The following is a 17,665-nucleotide window of genomic DNA, read 5'->3' as shown; positions in this document are numbered from 1 at the left end:
AGTGTATATTGGTACCGTATGGCAGCATGAAAACAAGTTGTAATACTTGTTCCACATGCCCCTACACTACTCCCCCCACAAGTGTATATTGGTACCGTATGGCAGCATGAAAACAAGTTGTAATACTTGTTCCACATGCCCCTACACTACTCCCCCACAAGAGTATATTGGTACCGTATGGCAGCATGAAAACAAGTTGTAATACTTGTTCCACATGCCCCTACACTACTCCTCCCACAAGTGTATATTGGTACCGTATGGCAGCATGAAAACAAGTTTTCTTGTGGGGGAGTAGTGTAGGGGCATGTGGAACAAGTATTACAACTTGTATTCATGCTGCCATACGGTACCAATATACACTTGTGGGGGAGTAGAGTAGTGGCATGTGGAACAAGTATTACTAAATATTCCATAAAATGAGCCTATTTACAATAATGTAGATTATAGAAACACAAACAGTGTACATATAGGAGTTACAAACATTTAAACAGCAATTAGTTGGTGTACTTACTAATTCTACAAAACATTATTGCACAAAATACAAATCAAACTGTACATTGCAACTAGTAGATTGTATATGAGCCTATTGCTTCACACAAACTATTACAACTTTTATTCATGCTGCCATACGATATCAATATACACAATAAATATAGCAGATTACATTTGTCATAATCATACCCGATGTTTCATTTTATACTGGTTTTCTATTAGTTTTAAAAGGATGGCTCTTTAGAAAATAAAATCATAAATGTGCCAGTTCATTGTAGATTGATTATTTAAGAAAATGTCTTGACACAAAATGAGTGTTCAAGCTTCCACAACCATGTATAATACATGTGTAATGACCACAATCAGAAATACACACACAGCAACAAATGATAAACAATGCAGAACAGTCACAAAGAACAGTTTAAGTTGCACAGTTACTTTAACTATTAATATCTAACTGTGCTGATCAAAACCTACTCTTAAAACAGAGTACAAAAAAGCTGGAATGATATTGTTCATTAGAAAAAACAAAAAAAACTTGAATTACAAGTGAGCAGTGGCTTACTCTGTACACGTGATGAAATTAACTTTGTTAAAAATACCTTAAATAAGAATAAGTACAGCCACCTAAAAAAATTATGAAGTATTTCCTCACATCTCGAATACACATAGCTTTTCTCTTACTTGAAAACTGAACAGAAATTTTGAAGATTTGGGAATCTGAATTTCATCTTCTACTCTAAGAGTCTACAAAACTGGATCTATTCTGAACCAAAAAAAAAAAAATATCTTAAAAACTTTCACAGATTGGTAAAAGACTTAATATTTTGGTCAAAGTTGGATTGTAATGTAATAAACTTGTTATTAATGTCTTTTCTATATAATGCTGACATTAAGAATAACTTTAAACCAAATGTTAAATATGAAACCTGTTACAGGAAGAAATGATTGGGACAGATTTTGGAAGAATGTTTGTTGCTGTTCAAGGGGAGCAAAACAAACAAGCAATAATTACTTACCATGACTTGGGCCTGAATAGTAAGTACCTTTGCTGTAATTACAACCTCAAAGTCCATTTTTCTTTTTTGTCTTGGATACAGACTTTAACAGCTAACTTCCGTGATGTTGTAAGAAAGTACGGTTTAATCTGTTATTCTTTAGTCATTTTTATTGAGAAGAAACTTTAACATTCAAAACTTTCTCAGTTCTTGTTGTTTGGATGCTGTTCGAATTTGAAATTGTTGGTTCTTGTTTTGTTTGCTCTGGTGTTTTAATTTGCAATGGGAGAGGAAGGCTGCAGTTTGTCACAATATATGATGTGTATGATGAATTTTTTTTCCCTTTGATTATGTAATGCTATATAGTTGTATCCTTTTGATTTAACTTTTATATTTTTCTTTGCAGATATATCTAACTTTCAAGCATTTTTCAACTATGTCGATATGCGTGTACTGTTGCAGAGTTTTTGTGTTTACCACCTTAATGCTCCAGGACAGGAGGAGGGAGCACCGACACTTCCAGAAGGGTAATTTTTCCCTTAGTTTTGAAATTATATCTTTGTTCTCCATTAGTCCAACAATAAACAAATTTTGTGTAAATATGCTTTTCATATGAATTATTTTTACTTTCATATATTTGGAGAATTCTATTTTTATTTCATCTGTTCTGTTTACTAAATACCATGTATAAACAACTTGCCTGTCATTATTGATGTATGGTGTTTATCTTGGATAAATTACCTTGCAAAAGAAGCAAAATCTAAACTTGTGTGACAAGTCTTGTTACTGTTAGTCAACTTGTAAGTATTTCTTTCTTTGTAATATGAGTTTATTTTAGTGTATGTGATATACCACTTTTTAGTTTTTCAAGTACTATTAATTACTTCCTTAAATTACTTAAAAAAATATTGTTAAACTTTCAGCCTTTAGAAAACTTGGAATTACCTTAATCATGTTTTTAGTATTGTATGATTAGGCTTAAGATGGATGTTTTATCATTACCGATATTAGGATGTAAATTTATCTAGAATTATTAATTCAAACATGCTATTTTAGTAGTTTTTAGTTATTCTGGTGATCATTTACAAGTCGTATACTAATTTGTGATAATTTGATTTATGCATGAACAGCCATGTTGTGAAATGTCTTTAATAAAATAAGAGAAATATTAGTAAGTGGTGTGTACAGGGCTGGATTAAGTGGAGGCCCTGAGGCAAATATCCTTATGGAAGTCCTTTCAAATGCAAGAGGAAAAAAACTTTATTAAAAACTATTTATTAAAAACTAGGTTTCAATAAATAAATATATATAAATCGAATATTGCAATATTCATTAATAATCTTAACAAAATATTTGTGGACACCCTATTTTGTGTGGGGGGGGGGGCTGCCTCATTTGCCTCGTGCTTATTCTGGCACTGAGTGTATATTACATACTGTTAGATAGTCAACAACTGAATATAGTGTGGCATAAATAACAATGTGTGAAACTTAAATACTGTAACATTTATGAAAAATAGTTGATGCCAGTATATGTACTTCCATGACTTAATGTTTTAATCCCAAGCTTGTTGTGTTCATGACACTTGAACATAAATTGCAGTGATGATTCCTATTAATGTTCATTTAAATTACTATTCCAAAACATGCTGCAGATAGAGCTTGGAGAAAGTATAATGATATTTTGATTTTAGTTGTAGAAACTGTATTGTTTAAAGGTAATGTAGAAATTAGAGGTAAGTAAAACTGAAAACACAAATGCTACAACAGTTATTTGTGTTATGTGGACAATATTTCTGTGAGGCTTAACATCCTGTTGCTAGATTAATTATGATACAGTTCTAAGCCAAATAATAAAACTAGCATGTCTCTGTAAGTAAAAACGCTGACATTTGATTTTTTTTATAATAACTTCATTCTTTAGTTTTACTAAACACAAAATTCTTAAACTGGATCCACACTTAAAACTGTAATGAAATTGGTCTGATGATAGACTTTAAAAACTCTGGCTAGCTATTTTTTTACCAGGTTCTGAATCTTGTTTTAAGGTTATTTGTGAACAAGATGGAATTTTGTTTGCATTCTCCAGTTTATCATTCTAATGCTCACGTAGTGCCAATGGTGAGATTAAAAGAGAAAAGTGTTTTTATACGTCTTCGTTATAAACTATGAACTATTTCATGCCAAGGTAGGCATTTTGAGCAAATCATTTATTTAAACAAGAAGAAAAAATTTAACAGAAACACAAGTTAGTGTACAGGACAGATTAATCAATCTCAAGATCTATAAAGTGCTATACCATTCTTCTACATCTATTATATGTTATATGGATAAGTTAACTAATTGGTAAGGGCAAACATAAACAAGTTTCCATCATTTTTTGCATTTAAATGTTAAATAGTAGGATAAAAAAAACAAAAAAAAACAAAACATCTGTAGTGATAATGATACTGAATATATTTACTCAGTTAGTTGGATCTTGTTTTTATATACAGTTATGTGTATCCTACAATGGACCAGCTTGCTGAAATGATCCTATGTGCTGTTAAGTTTTTCAAGTAAGTAATTTCTCCTTTATTGTTGAATCATAAAGTTTAATACAAGTATTTAGTTTTAAATATTTAAGAGATACCAAATACTATTAATATGCATATTAATTGTAACTTGAGTTGAACAATACTTAAATGTGAAAATAGATTGTAATTAACTTGTTTTCCTATAAATGCAGTAATTTGTTTCCGTGGATTACAAACTAGTTGTTTCAGATTAATATATTATGTTCAAATGATCAGAAACATTTAATATGATCAGCTTTACAGTGGAAATGTTCTTTGCTTTTTAACTCCTAAAAGAAACCAGACACTTCATAGAATTTTAATATTTTTTGGATATAAAGTGAATTTAATATAAACTTAAAAAATTAGAGAAGCTATACTGATGATGACAATAAAAATAAAAATTCTTTAAACAAATCTTAAATTTCCCCCCCCTCCCCTCTACTAATTATAATTCATATTTCAGTCTTTTGTTTTTGGTAAAGAATTGCCATCTATGTTAAATACTTTAATTCAACACATACACTGCTGAAAATAATTGTTAAACTTTGAATTTGTAATTGTTGTTAATTATACAGTGCCTGAGGAAGACCTGATTTTCATATATCAGAAATATTGTTTTGAAGAACTTAAGATTTATTTTTATCTATATAGCTTGAAGCACTTTGTGGGCTTGGGTGTGGGAGCTGGTGCAAACATTTTGGCAAGATTTGCTGTAAGTTGCTGTCTATCATTTTACAAAAAAAAAAAACCTGAACTTGCAAAATTAATTTAAATTTGTTTCTCCTTGTTAAATTTGTAACAGTATCAAATATTTACCTACTTTGAACATAAAATAGCCTAAAGTGATTGTGCTTGAAGAATAGTATTACTTTTATATTAGTTAATAACCATACACTTAATGCATTATAATTTTTATGTAAAGCATCTTGATTTGAAAATATTAATTTAAAAAATAAAGTACCCTTTTTTTTTCCTTCCTTCCTTCAGCTCCAATACCCAGATCTTGTGGATGGACTTTTCTTAATCAATTGTACTTCTACAGTAGCTGGCTGGACTGAGTGGGGCTACCAGAAGTTAAATTCTATGTGTCTCCGGTCTTCGGGAATGACTTCCTCTCCACTAGAGTATTTGTTGTGGCATCACTTTGGAAATGTTTGTACTGATTCAGATTATGCTTTCAATTTCAAATTTGTGAGTTTTAATGTGAAAGATGTTTATATAATTATTTGAAATTCAAGTTTAATTCCATCTGTATAAAAAAAACACTTTTATCACACACGTAGAAAAACAAATATTGACTAGAATATGGTGCTTTTTTTGTTTTACAGTTGTAATTAAATTTCATTCATACAAAAGTATATTATTATGACTGATTCTAATATCCCTACCCAATTTGAGGTTAAAGGGGGTGGTGATAAAAGGGTTGTAAGATTAACTGAAACTGCTCTCTACCCTCACTTTATAAGTGTAAGGATTTTTTTTTTATTTTAATTTTTACTTAATCTGTAGTGGAATATATATTAAACAATGTGCATTTGTTTTTATACATACATATTCAAGTTTCAGCTTGCACTATAACTTGAATACATCTGTTCAAACAGAATTTATGTATTTTTAATTTTGTAAAATTATTTGAAAGTGGCTTTGCTTACTTAAAATCTAAGGACTGTATTGGTGTGGGAGTGATTTTAATATTTTGGGAGTAGCTGTTTTCTTATTGACTGCATGAAAAAAAAGAAAAAAAAAATCTTAACATCTTGGAGAAATTTTCCACATGTTAACTAAGTGTATTTTCCTAACATTTTAGGTAACTGAGGACTGTAATTACAACTTGATCGAAGCATACACTCAGTATTTTACAAAAGTTGTCAACCCCTACAACCTTTCTTTGTTTATAGATTCCTACATCAGGTATGACTTGTTAAATAACATGTGACATTGCACAAATCTATGATTTTTGTTAACTTAAGCACTAAATATTTCTTGTAACACAATTTTATCAGCACAGTCTTGCAATGTTACTTTCATCTTTATGTAAATAAATGCAACTCCAAATTCTTCAGGGTATGACAACTGTGTGTGTGTGTGTGCTAGTTGGCTTAACTTTTCACTTCAAAGAAAGAATAACAAACGTTGGATAAACTTTTTTTTTTCTAAGAGATTGATTCTTATTTCTAAAATGAATTCTTTACTTCAGCACTTATTACAATAAAACTGATTATCCTTATCTTTTGCTTAGATCTTCAACTACATAAGGTCTTGTAAGTTGGTAACATAAAGTTGCAAGCATATGACATTGAATTAGTAAGTGTAGGATTCCGTTAGTTGCATATATCATTGGTGTGACATTTAATTGGATTATTCAGATCTTATGAACTCTGAAGATGAACTGGATGTTATGATCATTTTGGATATTAAAAAGTGTAATTAACAGCTAATCCACTCGCAGAATCATTATGGTGGGGGATGGAGAAGTGGTTCTGAAACTGTAAAAGTCTAAACATCTGCAAAATTATACCTCGAACTTAATAGTTAATACCAACCATATGGTGTAAATTTACACGAAGACTGTAGAATGTAGGCTTCTTCTGTAGTTTGATCAAATTATTTCTTTAAACCTTAACTTTAGAAAATGATGTGATCATTTGGGGACTAAATTTTTCATAGTTTAAAAAAAAAAATAGTTACAATTTGTATTTTATCAATGAAATCAATATATCAATAGGCCTTTTATTCCTTTACTTATTAAAGTCTATCAGTATTTTAAAACTTATTTATAAATATTTTAAGCAAAATTATTCAGAAACTTAACTTTGATAATATGAAGACGTTTCTTCTTTAAATCCTAAAATTGTGAATCTATCTTGTAGAAATTGCCATGTTTTGGTGGTAACTTTGAACAAAAGACTTTAAGCCAATAACTAATTTATCATAGAAAACTTCTTAAGACTAGGGTCCAAGCTCCTGCTTTGGTGTTGATGAAAAGTCTTCCAAAAACAATACTTTTGCTTAGGGCCATTACATTTTAACATTGATTTGGTGAGATAATAAATGCACATTATTGTGAAAGCTTGAGAAGCAAGTAGTTTTTTTAATTGTTTTCATAAAAGTATCCTTTTGTGATAAATTTATAACATTTTCTATCTTATAATTATATAAGGCTAATTTTCACCTAAATCTTCATTTTTTTTCTTCTGGCTTGTTTATTTTGAACAGTTCTTCTTGCTTGCTGATGTTTCTGGGCTATTAATTTCATTCTATGGGAAAAAAACAACTCATGATTGTAAAGTGCATATCTAATACATAAAATATACATTTGATCTCTTGTATCGTTATTGCATTGCCCAAATGTACTGTTAAGTGAAAGGACTGTTTTTGCAAAAAAGGAAAAAAAAAATGTAAACTTTTATCAGTGTTATAATGCTTTCAGGCGTACTGACTTGCAGATACAACGGGAATTAGATCCTACAAAGAGAAAGTCTGAAAGAAGATTCAAGTAAGTTTCATGTGGGTCACAAATATATGAAGAAAAAATTTTAATTACTTTGTTTCTTTTATGCTTTTGCAACTGTGAAAAATAAATAATTGCTTTTTTAAAATATTTTCAATGTAAATACATCCTTCACTTCATTCGGTGCGATTTATATTTGGTACTAGGAAATAACGAATGGTAATACAGAACTGACTAGTCACAAACTAATGCAAACCACATCTTTGTCTAAAATGATGTATAAATTTTGTGGTATATAAGGGGAGGGGTTAATGTAGACTTTAATGTTGGAATGTTAAAAGTAAGAGCAACTGAAGACTGGTACTTCATCAGGTTTTCTGTATCTTTAAATAGCAAAATTATGTTGTTGATTTCCTCCTCCCCATTCTGGAAATAACTAAGTTCCGTTTAAGCCTATTTCCATTTATCTTCATTCAGTTGCATTACTGATATACATTTTCATCATTGAAACCTGATTCTTCTCTTCCATCATTGTCAGAAGTGGAGTATTGCTGATGTCAGGAGCACTGTCACCTCATTTGGATGACACTGTTGAGATGAATGGAAGACTTGATCCTTCTAATTCTACATGGATGAAGGTAATTACTTTCTCTTTCAGCATTTATCATCAGTCACCATTTTGTTAAATACACCCTGCCTTAATCACCTGTTAATTTTTCAAACTGAATACCTTTATGATAAACAAATATTGAGCAATGCATTTTTTTTTATTGTAGAACTCTAGAAGGAGGGGGGGATTCAGCAAAAATTGGTCTATGTCCATTGAAAATGATGCATATACATGCATGTTTTCTATTTTTTGAGACTGAATATGACAAACATGGTGCCCTTCTTGTTTATTGAAATCCAACTATGTGACATTTGTGTGATTACTCGTCATTTTAAGAGTTGCAAAATACTTACATCCTGTTACATGTTCAATGGCTAATTCCTGATATAAAGTAGGATATTAACTTGGGTTTTTTAAATAGATATCTGATTGTGGAATGGCTATGGAAGAACAGCCAGGAAAAGTGGCAGAGGTCTTAAAACTATTTCTACAAGGCCTAGGATTTGGTAAGATCTAAAGGATACCATTATATGTTTGGATTAATTTTAGATGTGAAAACATCACTGTAAAACCTCTTTCTTTCTTTTTTTTTTTGGTGGGGTGGAGTGGGGTATAATTACTATAAAACAAAGTTAAGTTATGTTCTATTCTGACAACTTGCTTAAATTTTTATTAATTGTAGATTAGGTATTTTTTTTTTAAAAACTGAACAGCTACTCTGTTCTTTGTGTTTTGAAAACGTAAGATTAATTCTTTTTTGTGTGTATGTGCAAAGCTACAAAATGGGCTACTCCGATCTGTCCACAATGAGGAATCAAATCCCATTTTAGCACTGTAAGCTGATAATCTTGCAACTGACCAACTGGAGGATACCCTACTTGTATTTCTGAAAACTGTGATTTGTGTCATGGAATTTTTTTTTTTCAAGAATTAGTCGTGTCCTGATGGTTAGACTGTTTTGTACATAACCATACACTATTAGTCTTCTACCACTATGCACGTATAATTGACATATCAAGTCTATTATAGTGACTTAATTTTTTTGAAATCTATTATTTGCTTGAATATGTTTTTATACAAAATGGAAACTTCATCCAATCGTACAGTATGATGAAGAAATGAACATAAACTCCAGAAAAAAGTTATTTATTTTACTCAGTACTAACGAGAATTGTTGCATTGTAGTTCTGTGGCTTACCGAAAGGAAGCCGTGCAACTTTGATCAATAGTATCTATCCATGAATTGGCAATAGTCTCTTCACTACAATCTTGTGTTCCAGCTCATCTGAGCAGTACAATTGATTTTTTTTGCCAGAAGGAAGATGTACTACCATAACAAAGCTTACTCCTATTCACCCTAGATGTAGTCTTTCTCCACCCCTAAATACCTATCCATCGAGTGTTATCGGCAGTAATATTGCAGAGCAACACCAAAAGGACCTGAATCTTTTTGACATTCCTCTGCAGCTTTTAGAACAATGGCATCACTTTGTCCTGCCTACTAGTTCCACAAAAATATTTGCAGACTTAAAAATTGCTGAGGGAAAGGGAATTTTTAGTTTTTGCTATAATGTTCATGCACTTATTAAAAAAACATTGCATTAACTTCATGGTTCCATAAAGAAGGTTAAAAAAATAAATAAAGTAAAATAAAAGCCTAGGAAATTTTTGATAACTTTTTACTACTCTAGAATACTCAGCAAAAAAAAAAAACATTGTTCACCTGACTTTGTTCCCCTACTTTCTATTGTTCTATTGAACAAATTATATAGTCTTTTAGTCATTGTCAACTTAAGAGTACAAGTACAAAATCACGCTTGGAGAAGCTGTAGAATCATTGAGTGAAATAACTTTTTCTAGAGTTTGTGGTCATTTCTTCATCATAATACATCTCCAAACCACTCCATTCAGTAATTTTGGTTAGGACGCTCGACTCGCAATCTACGGGTTGCAGGTTTGAATTCCCTTCACACCAAACATGCTCGTCCTTTCAGCTGTGGGGGTGTTGTAATGTGATGGTCAATTCCACTATTCGTTGGTAAAAGAGTAGCCCAAGAGTTGGTGGTGATGACTAGCTGCCTTTCCTCTAGTTTTAAGCTGCTAAATTAGGGATGGCTAGTGCAGGTAGCCCTCGTGTAGCTTTGCACAAAATTCAAAACAAACCATTCAGTAATTCATAGTATAACTGCACATAATTTAGTCACATTTATATATATTTAAAGACAAATTTTAAACATGAGCACAGTGGGAAGTTAAGCTTGTAGATATTTGGGTCTTGTTTGCAATACTGATTGCTTAAATGTAATCCATGGAACATAGATCGTAGAAAAAAAAAATTGTTGTTTAAAATTGCTTTGCTAACCAAATTATGATTCTGTAATTGTAGATTTCTGTAATGGTTTTGTTAATTTAAAATTAGATGTTTAGAAATTAAAAAATTAATGATAAAATAGTTTAAGAAATGTAAGATTCTAGCACTAGGCTAAATGTTTTATGTTATATAGTTTGGTATTCAGTCATAAAGGATGTTAGTAGTAAAATGCAAATTAATTTTACAAACAAGGCTTTAAATCTATTAAATGTGAGTAAAATATCTGTATATCTCTCTTTCTCTCTACCTCTGAAAGGCTAGGTGTTCAATGAAGACTTGTATTTTGATAATCACTTCTGTAAATTATAGTCTTTAGCATGATCTCGTTTTTCTTACACTGAATGCTATTTATTTTTTTTGTAAGTATTAAACCAGTTTCAACGCAGGCCAAGTGCTTTGTCAAGTGAAGGTAAAAACTCCAGGCTATTTACTGTCACCTATTAATGAAGTTTTAATCTCTCGTCTTACTGCTCACTCCCAGAACATTTTCATGCATGCTCTTCTTCACGAACAAACCAAATTTTTTGCTATATTATAATTATTATTGGGATCATTCTTTATGGAATTTATCTTTTTGAATCAGTTGAGTTGTAGTTTCTTTGTTTACCTTTTTTTCAGTATTTTGTATGTATTGTATTTAAGAAATGTACCTATTTTATGTTAAGTTCTGAATGTCCATTTAGTAAATGTTTAATAGAGAGACTTGCCTTAGGTTGACTTAACAAGAATGATACATAACCTATTATTTAGTATTTAAGGTTTATATAAAATAAGTTTAGTTAAAATGACTACAGTTAAAACAAAAAGTTCTTTTGAAACTACATGTGAAAATTGAACTTAAAATTATTGTTTAGTGTACACTTCTAACTATTAGAAATGTTGCCAAGGTGTAAAATTCTAATAGTGGTGTAATATCGCATCTATTACTACTTAACTTCTAAGTCTTAATTCATGAAAACAAATTGTAAACAAGCTCTTCCATAACTAGTGACTAATGTTTACAATTGTGCCTGAAAAAACCAAATGGCTGTTTGATACCACGTATTACAAAAATTTTTAAAACTGTTATGTTATGACAGAAGTGCCAGGGTTCCCAACAGTTTAATTTATTTAATTGGAAATTCTATTGTATGGATGATGCACATTATTATAACAACAGTATATTGTAAACTGTTTTAGTGTGAATAGGAATGTCATCTTAAATATATTCCCAAAAGTTAACTTCGTATTACAAGTGGCTTTTGATACACAACGTCTTGTGCCTATACCTTTTATGATTTTTGATTATGTGTAATTATCTGGATTTTAAATGGATAATGAGAAGAAATACCTCTCCTTATATGGACTCGATTATTTTGACCAACGTATTAACCACCATATAAACATTAAACTATATGTATTAACTTTTAATGCAATAAATATAGTTTCACAAACTGTGGTAAACTTTTAATAAATATTTCAACTCTTTGAACTATTGCTAATTACTAAACAAGCACAATAAAGCCATGAACGCCTGGCAAGCAAATAAAATAGTCCAAGTTATGGAAAAAAAACGAAGAATTTCATTGTGAAATAAAACTTGGGCAACTTCTGTCCATACCTTATTGAGAAGTTTTTAATTTTTTTATTATCTAGTCTAATAAATTTCTAAATTTTACATTTTACTCTCTTTTATAACAAGTATGGGGGGGGGGGGGAAATACTAACATGTTTGAAATGAACTTGGGCAAAGCAAGTTTTGAATCTGTAGGCTGAATAAGTCAAAAGATATTTCAAAATGGGCTAGCATTCTGTGTAATTCAGTAAATTAAGTTTTTTGTTTTTTTCTATTTACTATGAATAAAATGTTTGTAGATAATTCTCTAACTTTTTATTTTTTAAAGACAGTATTAATAGGAAGGTGTGACATGTGGATTTATCTTTCTGATTTATATTTTTAAATTAAGATGATTGGAGGCTATACAGTTAGTTTCAGTAATATCTGTATTATAAATTGGTAATTTGTATTAAAACTTTTGAGGTTATATAGAGGTGGAAGGGTTATGGAAGTTTGACAATTCATAATGAAGAAGTGTTAAGTAATAGACGAATGAAGATTGATAATATATTTAAATCCGTCCTTTTGAAATTAAGACTCGTTTAATATTAAGGATTTGATTCATTAAGTTCATTTTGATGCCAAGTTTATTTGCACATGTTCATAATAAAGTAGTTTAATTAAATGTTGAATGTAATTCTGTAAAAGGGGTGGTGATGTGCATTTTTACCCTACACATCCATAGGGTTAAAGAACTTAAAAATTAGTGTTTATTTCTTAATTTTGTTTAAAATGAATACAATTAAATATAATTTTGAAGTTAATCTGGTAATTTTTAAGTTATGTTTCTTTTAGCACCAACCATATCAACAAGGGGTGTGAGCTTGACTCGAAAGCGGCCATTAAAAGAGGAGAATGTGGGTGTAGGAGACCAAGTGTCAACCTTTCATCAGGAAGTTCATATTGTGGAAAATCCAATTGACCAGCACACCCTGGTTTGTTGAATGTGCTCAACTAGTTTGTAGACCACGTGATTTGTAGAGTTTCAATTACCAAAGAGTGTAGGGTAGAATAAATAGTTCCAGTTCTCACAACACATGCTAGAAAGAGTTATCGTAACCTATTCCTATAGATCGCCTTAAGAAAAGAATACTATAGTGCTCTAACACTGACTGCCATAATGCTTCCACACGTACGCCTGATTTATCAAGACAACGACTGCACTTCCAAGCTCATGGCCTTTAGTTGGCCAAGGTATAGAAACATACACATTTATGCGTGTGTGTGTGTTTGCACTACAAATGTAGTTGTTAGGGTTAAACTAAAGAATATCTGCCTTCACAATAAGCCCATAATTGCAAATGCTTTGGTGTATTTATAAAAAAATAAAAATAAAAATAAAATAAAAAAATTATCCAAGTAAAAGTAATGATATAAAGACAGCGGTTTGTTTCTAAAAATTTGTCAAACTACTGGTGCTTTTCTGTATATTTGTTAAATAATTGGTGCTTTAAAACAAAACCTACTTTTAACTGTGGTAGAATTTATTCTAACTTGTATGGAGACCTAGATTTACAAACTGTTGGGAAAATGGAATTGGCTCTACTGAGTGATTTATGAAATGTTGAAGCCAAGATGCTAAACACTACTGTTCCTATTCTGTATAGGACAAGAATTATAGCCAGCTTTAGGTTTCCTTACTTTTTTTTTTATCAATAGTGCAATCTAAACTTTTATTTTTATTTTATTTAACACTTTTCAAAGTATGATGTTATTCTAAATGTTCTGTTTCAACTGATTGAACTTTACACAACCAAAGTTGGTTTTGGATTTGATTTTTTTCTACCATATTTTCTATAATTGATTAGTGGATAGTTAATAAAGATGTACAAGTTCAGTTATTTGAAAGTAGGACTGTATTTTACTATTGTAACTGTTAGAAACTAGTCTTTACTAGGTCCACTTTATTTTAGTTCCATTGCTGTCAGTATGTCCAGTTTAGCTGCTTTATGAAAAGTAATTTGCAGTTAATTTTATCAAGTCTTCTAAAAAAAAAATTGGATTATGTTGAAAAGGTGTAAGTAAATAATGATACTATCTAACATGATTCTGAAAAGAGAATTTTTTTTATTATTTATTTATATAGTATTTTTGCATTCCACATTAAAAACTTGTAATTCTTAATGTAAATGGTGAGTCTTGTTAGTTTGTAATATTTTTTTGTATCTCCAAATGGAAAACTTAAAGGTGTCAGATTAAAGGAACTTGGTGCTGTAATGGAATTGTCAAGACTCAAGATCAATACTCTTCAGAGAAATTGAAAATTTTCAGGATAAATGCTTTGATATAATAACTATCTATTAAAAATATATGGTTCTCTCATTTCACAATTAGTTTTTTGTTCTTTATATTACCAATCAGTTTTTCATTGTAATGTATACTCTTGATGCTGTTGTTAATTTAAATTTGGAAGATTGTTTTCTTCCTTGTCTTTAATTAATAAACAAAGCCAAATTTAAGATATCTCTGTTCTAAACATAAAGGTTTTCCAGAACAATCGTTTAATTTTATCATACTTATATCTGTCATACTAGTGTGTATTTATGCAGGTGTTTTTTGTTACTGTTGTGTATCTCGTGAAGATTCCAATTTTATCTGTTCTTGTAGTAGTAGTGGGTATGGGGCAATACAAAATGTAAAGTTTAATTCTTATTTTAGTTAAGTCATGTGAAAATGCAAGTAGATATGACTCTATAATAAGCCAACAAAGATCAGGCATTACATTTTTATTGTCAGATAGTAAAGGTTTGTGTTGTTTTAGTAAATTGTATATAATAGGTATTCCATCAGGTGGCCATTTAGCCATTTCAATAACAAATTTAAAAAATTTTGCAGAAGACTAAAAAAAAAAAAAATTTAATACAGTTCTTCTTAAGTCAGTATTTTAATATATCTTGGAAGATTATGAAAACGAGTAAGTTGGAATTTTCACTTGTGAACCTTATACCATTCTTGAAGAGTCAAGAACCTGAAACATTCTTGGAGACTCAAGAATCCTTTTCAGTGGGTTTGCTTTTTACACAATTCTGTTGTATTTATAACTATCACAAAATTTACATTGCAGGACAAAGTATAAACAAACAAAAACAACAAGTGAGGGTAGTTTCTGTAAGGCAGCTTTGTACATAAAATATAACCATGATGTTTGTACAGTTGATAAAATTTACAGATTAATGTTAATAGAAAGAAATTGGGTACCTGCATGTGATCTTAACACTTTACTGCCCTGAGATTTCTGGTGAAATGATAAGAAAAACTGCACCTGATATTATGGTGGAAAACTATATTGCACATAGCAAAAAAGTTTGATATACCATTTTTATGTATATATTTCTTATCACAAAGAGCTTATTTGTTACAGTGAAAGATTATAAATGGCAGATTAACTTTGGATTTTTTTTAACGATCTTTGAAAGAGTATTGAATGAGAAAACATTTTGGTTATGAAATTAAGTTTTTTTTATTTTTCCCCCCTACAAGAAATGCACTTTTTTGTGGTGTGTGTATATATATTTAAGGTATTTATTAAAACGTTTATATCTTGGAGTGTATTTTTTTTCCTTTTTGTATGTTTGTTATTTAAGGCATTTATTTTTTTAAACTCTTATAAAAAGTTTTTTTGTGCTATTAAGAGGAAATGTTAGCTAGTGATCTTTGTTTAAATATGGAAACAAGTATGAAAAATGCATAATTATTACACATTAAAGTTAAAATATAAATATTGTTTGAACTTTTCTGAATTTATTTTACTACATTTTGTGCATTGTTTTCTCTGTGTTATATTTGTTCTTGTCATTTAATGAAGATAGTAATAATAAACTTAAGAAATAACAAAAATAAAGCTGGGTAGATTCTCCAAAGTCTTTGAGGAAATAAGCTCTGTATCCTTTATTAACATACCTAAAAAGTATGATCCTTCATTTTTTAGGGCTATCACTTCATTGTGTATTACTTTCATACTTTAAGCAATATCATGTACAAACCTTTAGGTGTGTGCAGTGCATGTAGTAAAACACTAAGATGCCCTTTGTAACCACAATGTTGAAAAAATAAAAATTAATGAATGAATACTGTTTTGTGGCATTGTGTTAATTAAAATGATTATCTAGAATGTATTAACTGGCTTTTTATTAAAAAAAAAAAAAAAAAGTTTTATGCTGGTACTATCGGTACTTTGCAAGTAAAAATTAATTTCGATGCTAAATAACGCGTGTACATTGAATAGGTTAATCGCAATTTGACAGAAAACATCTGTCATCCTGGCTAAACGTTAGGCCATGCCATAATGGTTTTAAAGTATAAGCCTAAAAACTGATTGAATGCCCAACATTGTCCAGTAGCTGATGCTTACGTGTGTAAAGGTCGTTTGTTGGTCATCTAGGTGAAACTGAATTAACATTAGGGCTAGATAATAGGATTTTTGATCAAGATTTGAATTTTGGATTAATGCCAAGTCTTGCCAACATAGTTGTTGTAAAATAAATTGACTAAACACCAAGTGTCTTATAAAAGGAACTATATTTTTTCGAAAATAGTGTACATTTGCTTTAATATGTTGGAGATCACTTTGACTGGTTACCTTTCTTTGATTAACTCCTTTCGACGTGACTAGACCAACTCGGGAAATAAAGATCCTTAGCAAGAAACCTTGCATTAACCTCAGCTAACCAGTGATACCCCGGGTACCTGACTATTCTCATTACAATATAGGTGGAGCTATAACCTTTAGGTAACATAAGAACAACTATTGCAGGACACCACTGTCGACATCCTTGCACAACGTGTAATATTGAGTAATATTATTCCCTGGGTAGTAACAAGTGTTATCTGTTCCAAGAACAACAAAGGAATCAAGGTAACTTAGAATGAAATCAAATTAACTACTTTCTCGACCATATGTTTAGTGAAACCTGTACATATTTAGGAGAAAGATTTTAATTCAGAATAAATATTATAATGATAGAAGAAGATAGAAATTCATGGTAATTTCCAAATACCACCAAACACCAGGAACCTTTTTCGAGAGTTTTCTAGTTACTCTTAACTGAAAAATGGGTTTCTCAGCCTTGCACTTTACCTGTAATAATAAATTAATTTCTAAACTTAACACACTTCATTTTACAACCAATGAATTCATAGTGAAATAAATAAATTCATAAAATAGTTTGCACAAGGCTTGGAAAATATTGCTTATTTGAACCATTATGGGAAAAACTGGGGAATTTGAGGAAAAAAAAGAGAGGGAGTTAAAATTATCCCAAAAGCTTGACAAAAACTGAAACTTCTTTCTCTCTTCATTATGGAATTTGCATACTCACTCAAATCATTCTGTGGTATATTTTAACACAACCATTGTCAATAATTCAAATACAGAAAAATTATGAAATTATAATGGATAGTAAAACACAATCAAACCCCCCAGGAAAGAAGAAAAAAAAACTCTCCTAAAATAATGAAGACATTTGCAAAAATACGTAGTTTAACTTGGCTAAAAATTCGTCTTTTATGTACAAAATTATTAGCAGCTTATATAAAAAAAATATATGTACTTGTACATTACACAAAACACCTTTTTAACATAAGGCAGAT

The 17,665-nt window shown here is 30.2% G+C and overlaps 1 protein-coding gene across 2 annotated transcripts in view; it reads left to right on the top strand.

Annotated features, from left to right (window-relative positions):
- LOC106468276 (protein NDRG3-like) overlaps window positions 1-14,931 on the top strand; it is a 21,812-nt gene extending 6,881 nt beyond the window's left edge. The window contains exons 3-12 of one of the 2 annotated variants that reach the window (XM_013928695.2): window positions 1,431-1,530; window positions 1,897-2,017; window positions 3,985-4,047; window positions 4,699-4,759; window positions 5,035-5,199; window positions 5,855-5,958; window positions 7,478-7,543; window positions 8,037-8,136; window positions 8,530-8,614; window positions 12,872-14,931. In XM_013928695.2, coding sequence (XP_013784149.1) covers window positions 1,431-1,530; window positions 1,897-2,017; window positions 3,985-4,047; window positions 4,699-4,759; window positions 5,035-5,199; window positions 5,855-5,958; window positions 7,478-7,543; window positions 8,037-8,136; window positions 8,530-8,614; window positions 12,872-13,020 — 1,014 coding nt within the window. In that variant the 3' untranslated portion in view covers window positions 13,021-14,931. The remainder of the gene's footprint in view (window positions 1-1,430; window positions 1,531-1,896; window positions 2,018-3,984; window positions 4,048-4,698; window positions 4,760-5,034; window positions 5,200-5,854; window positions 5,959-7,477; window positions 7,544-8,036; window positions 8,137-8,529; window positions 8,615-12,871) is intronic. The other variant, XM_022396612.1, reaches the window with a different exon arrangement.
- The last annotated feature ends 2,734 nt before the right edge of the window (window positions 14,932-17,665 follow it).

Source organism: Limulus polyphemus, unplaced genomic scaffold (genome assembly GCF_000517525.1).
Source record: "Limulus polyphemus unplaced genomic scaffold, Limulus_polyphemus-2.1.2 Scaffold2945, whole genome shotgun sequence".
Classification (NCBI taxonomy): domain Eukaryota; kingdom Metazoa; phylum Arthropoda; class Merostomata; order Xiphosura; family Limulidae; genus Limulus; species Limulus polyphemus.
Note: the sequence above shows the minus strand (reverse complement) of the source record. Positions and strands in the feature narration are given on the sequence as shown.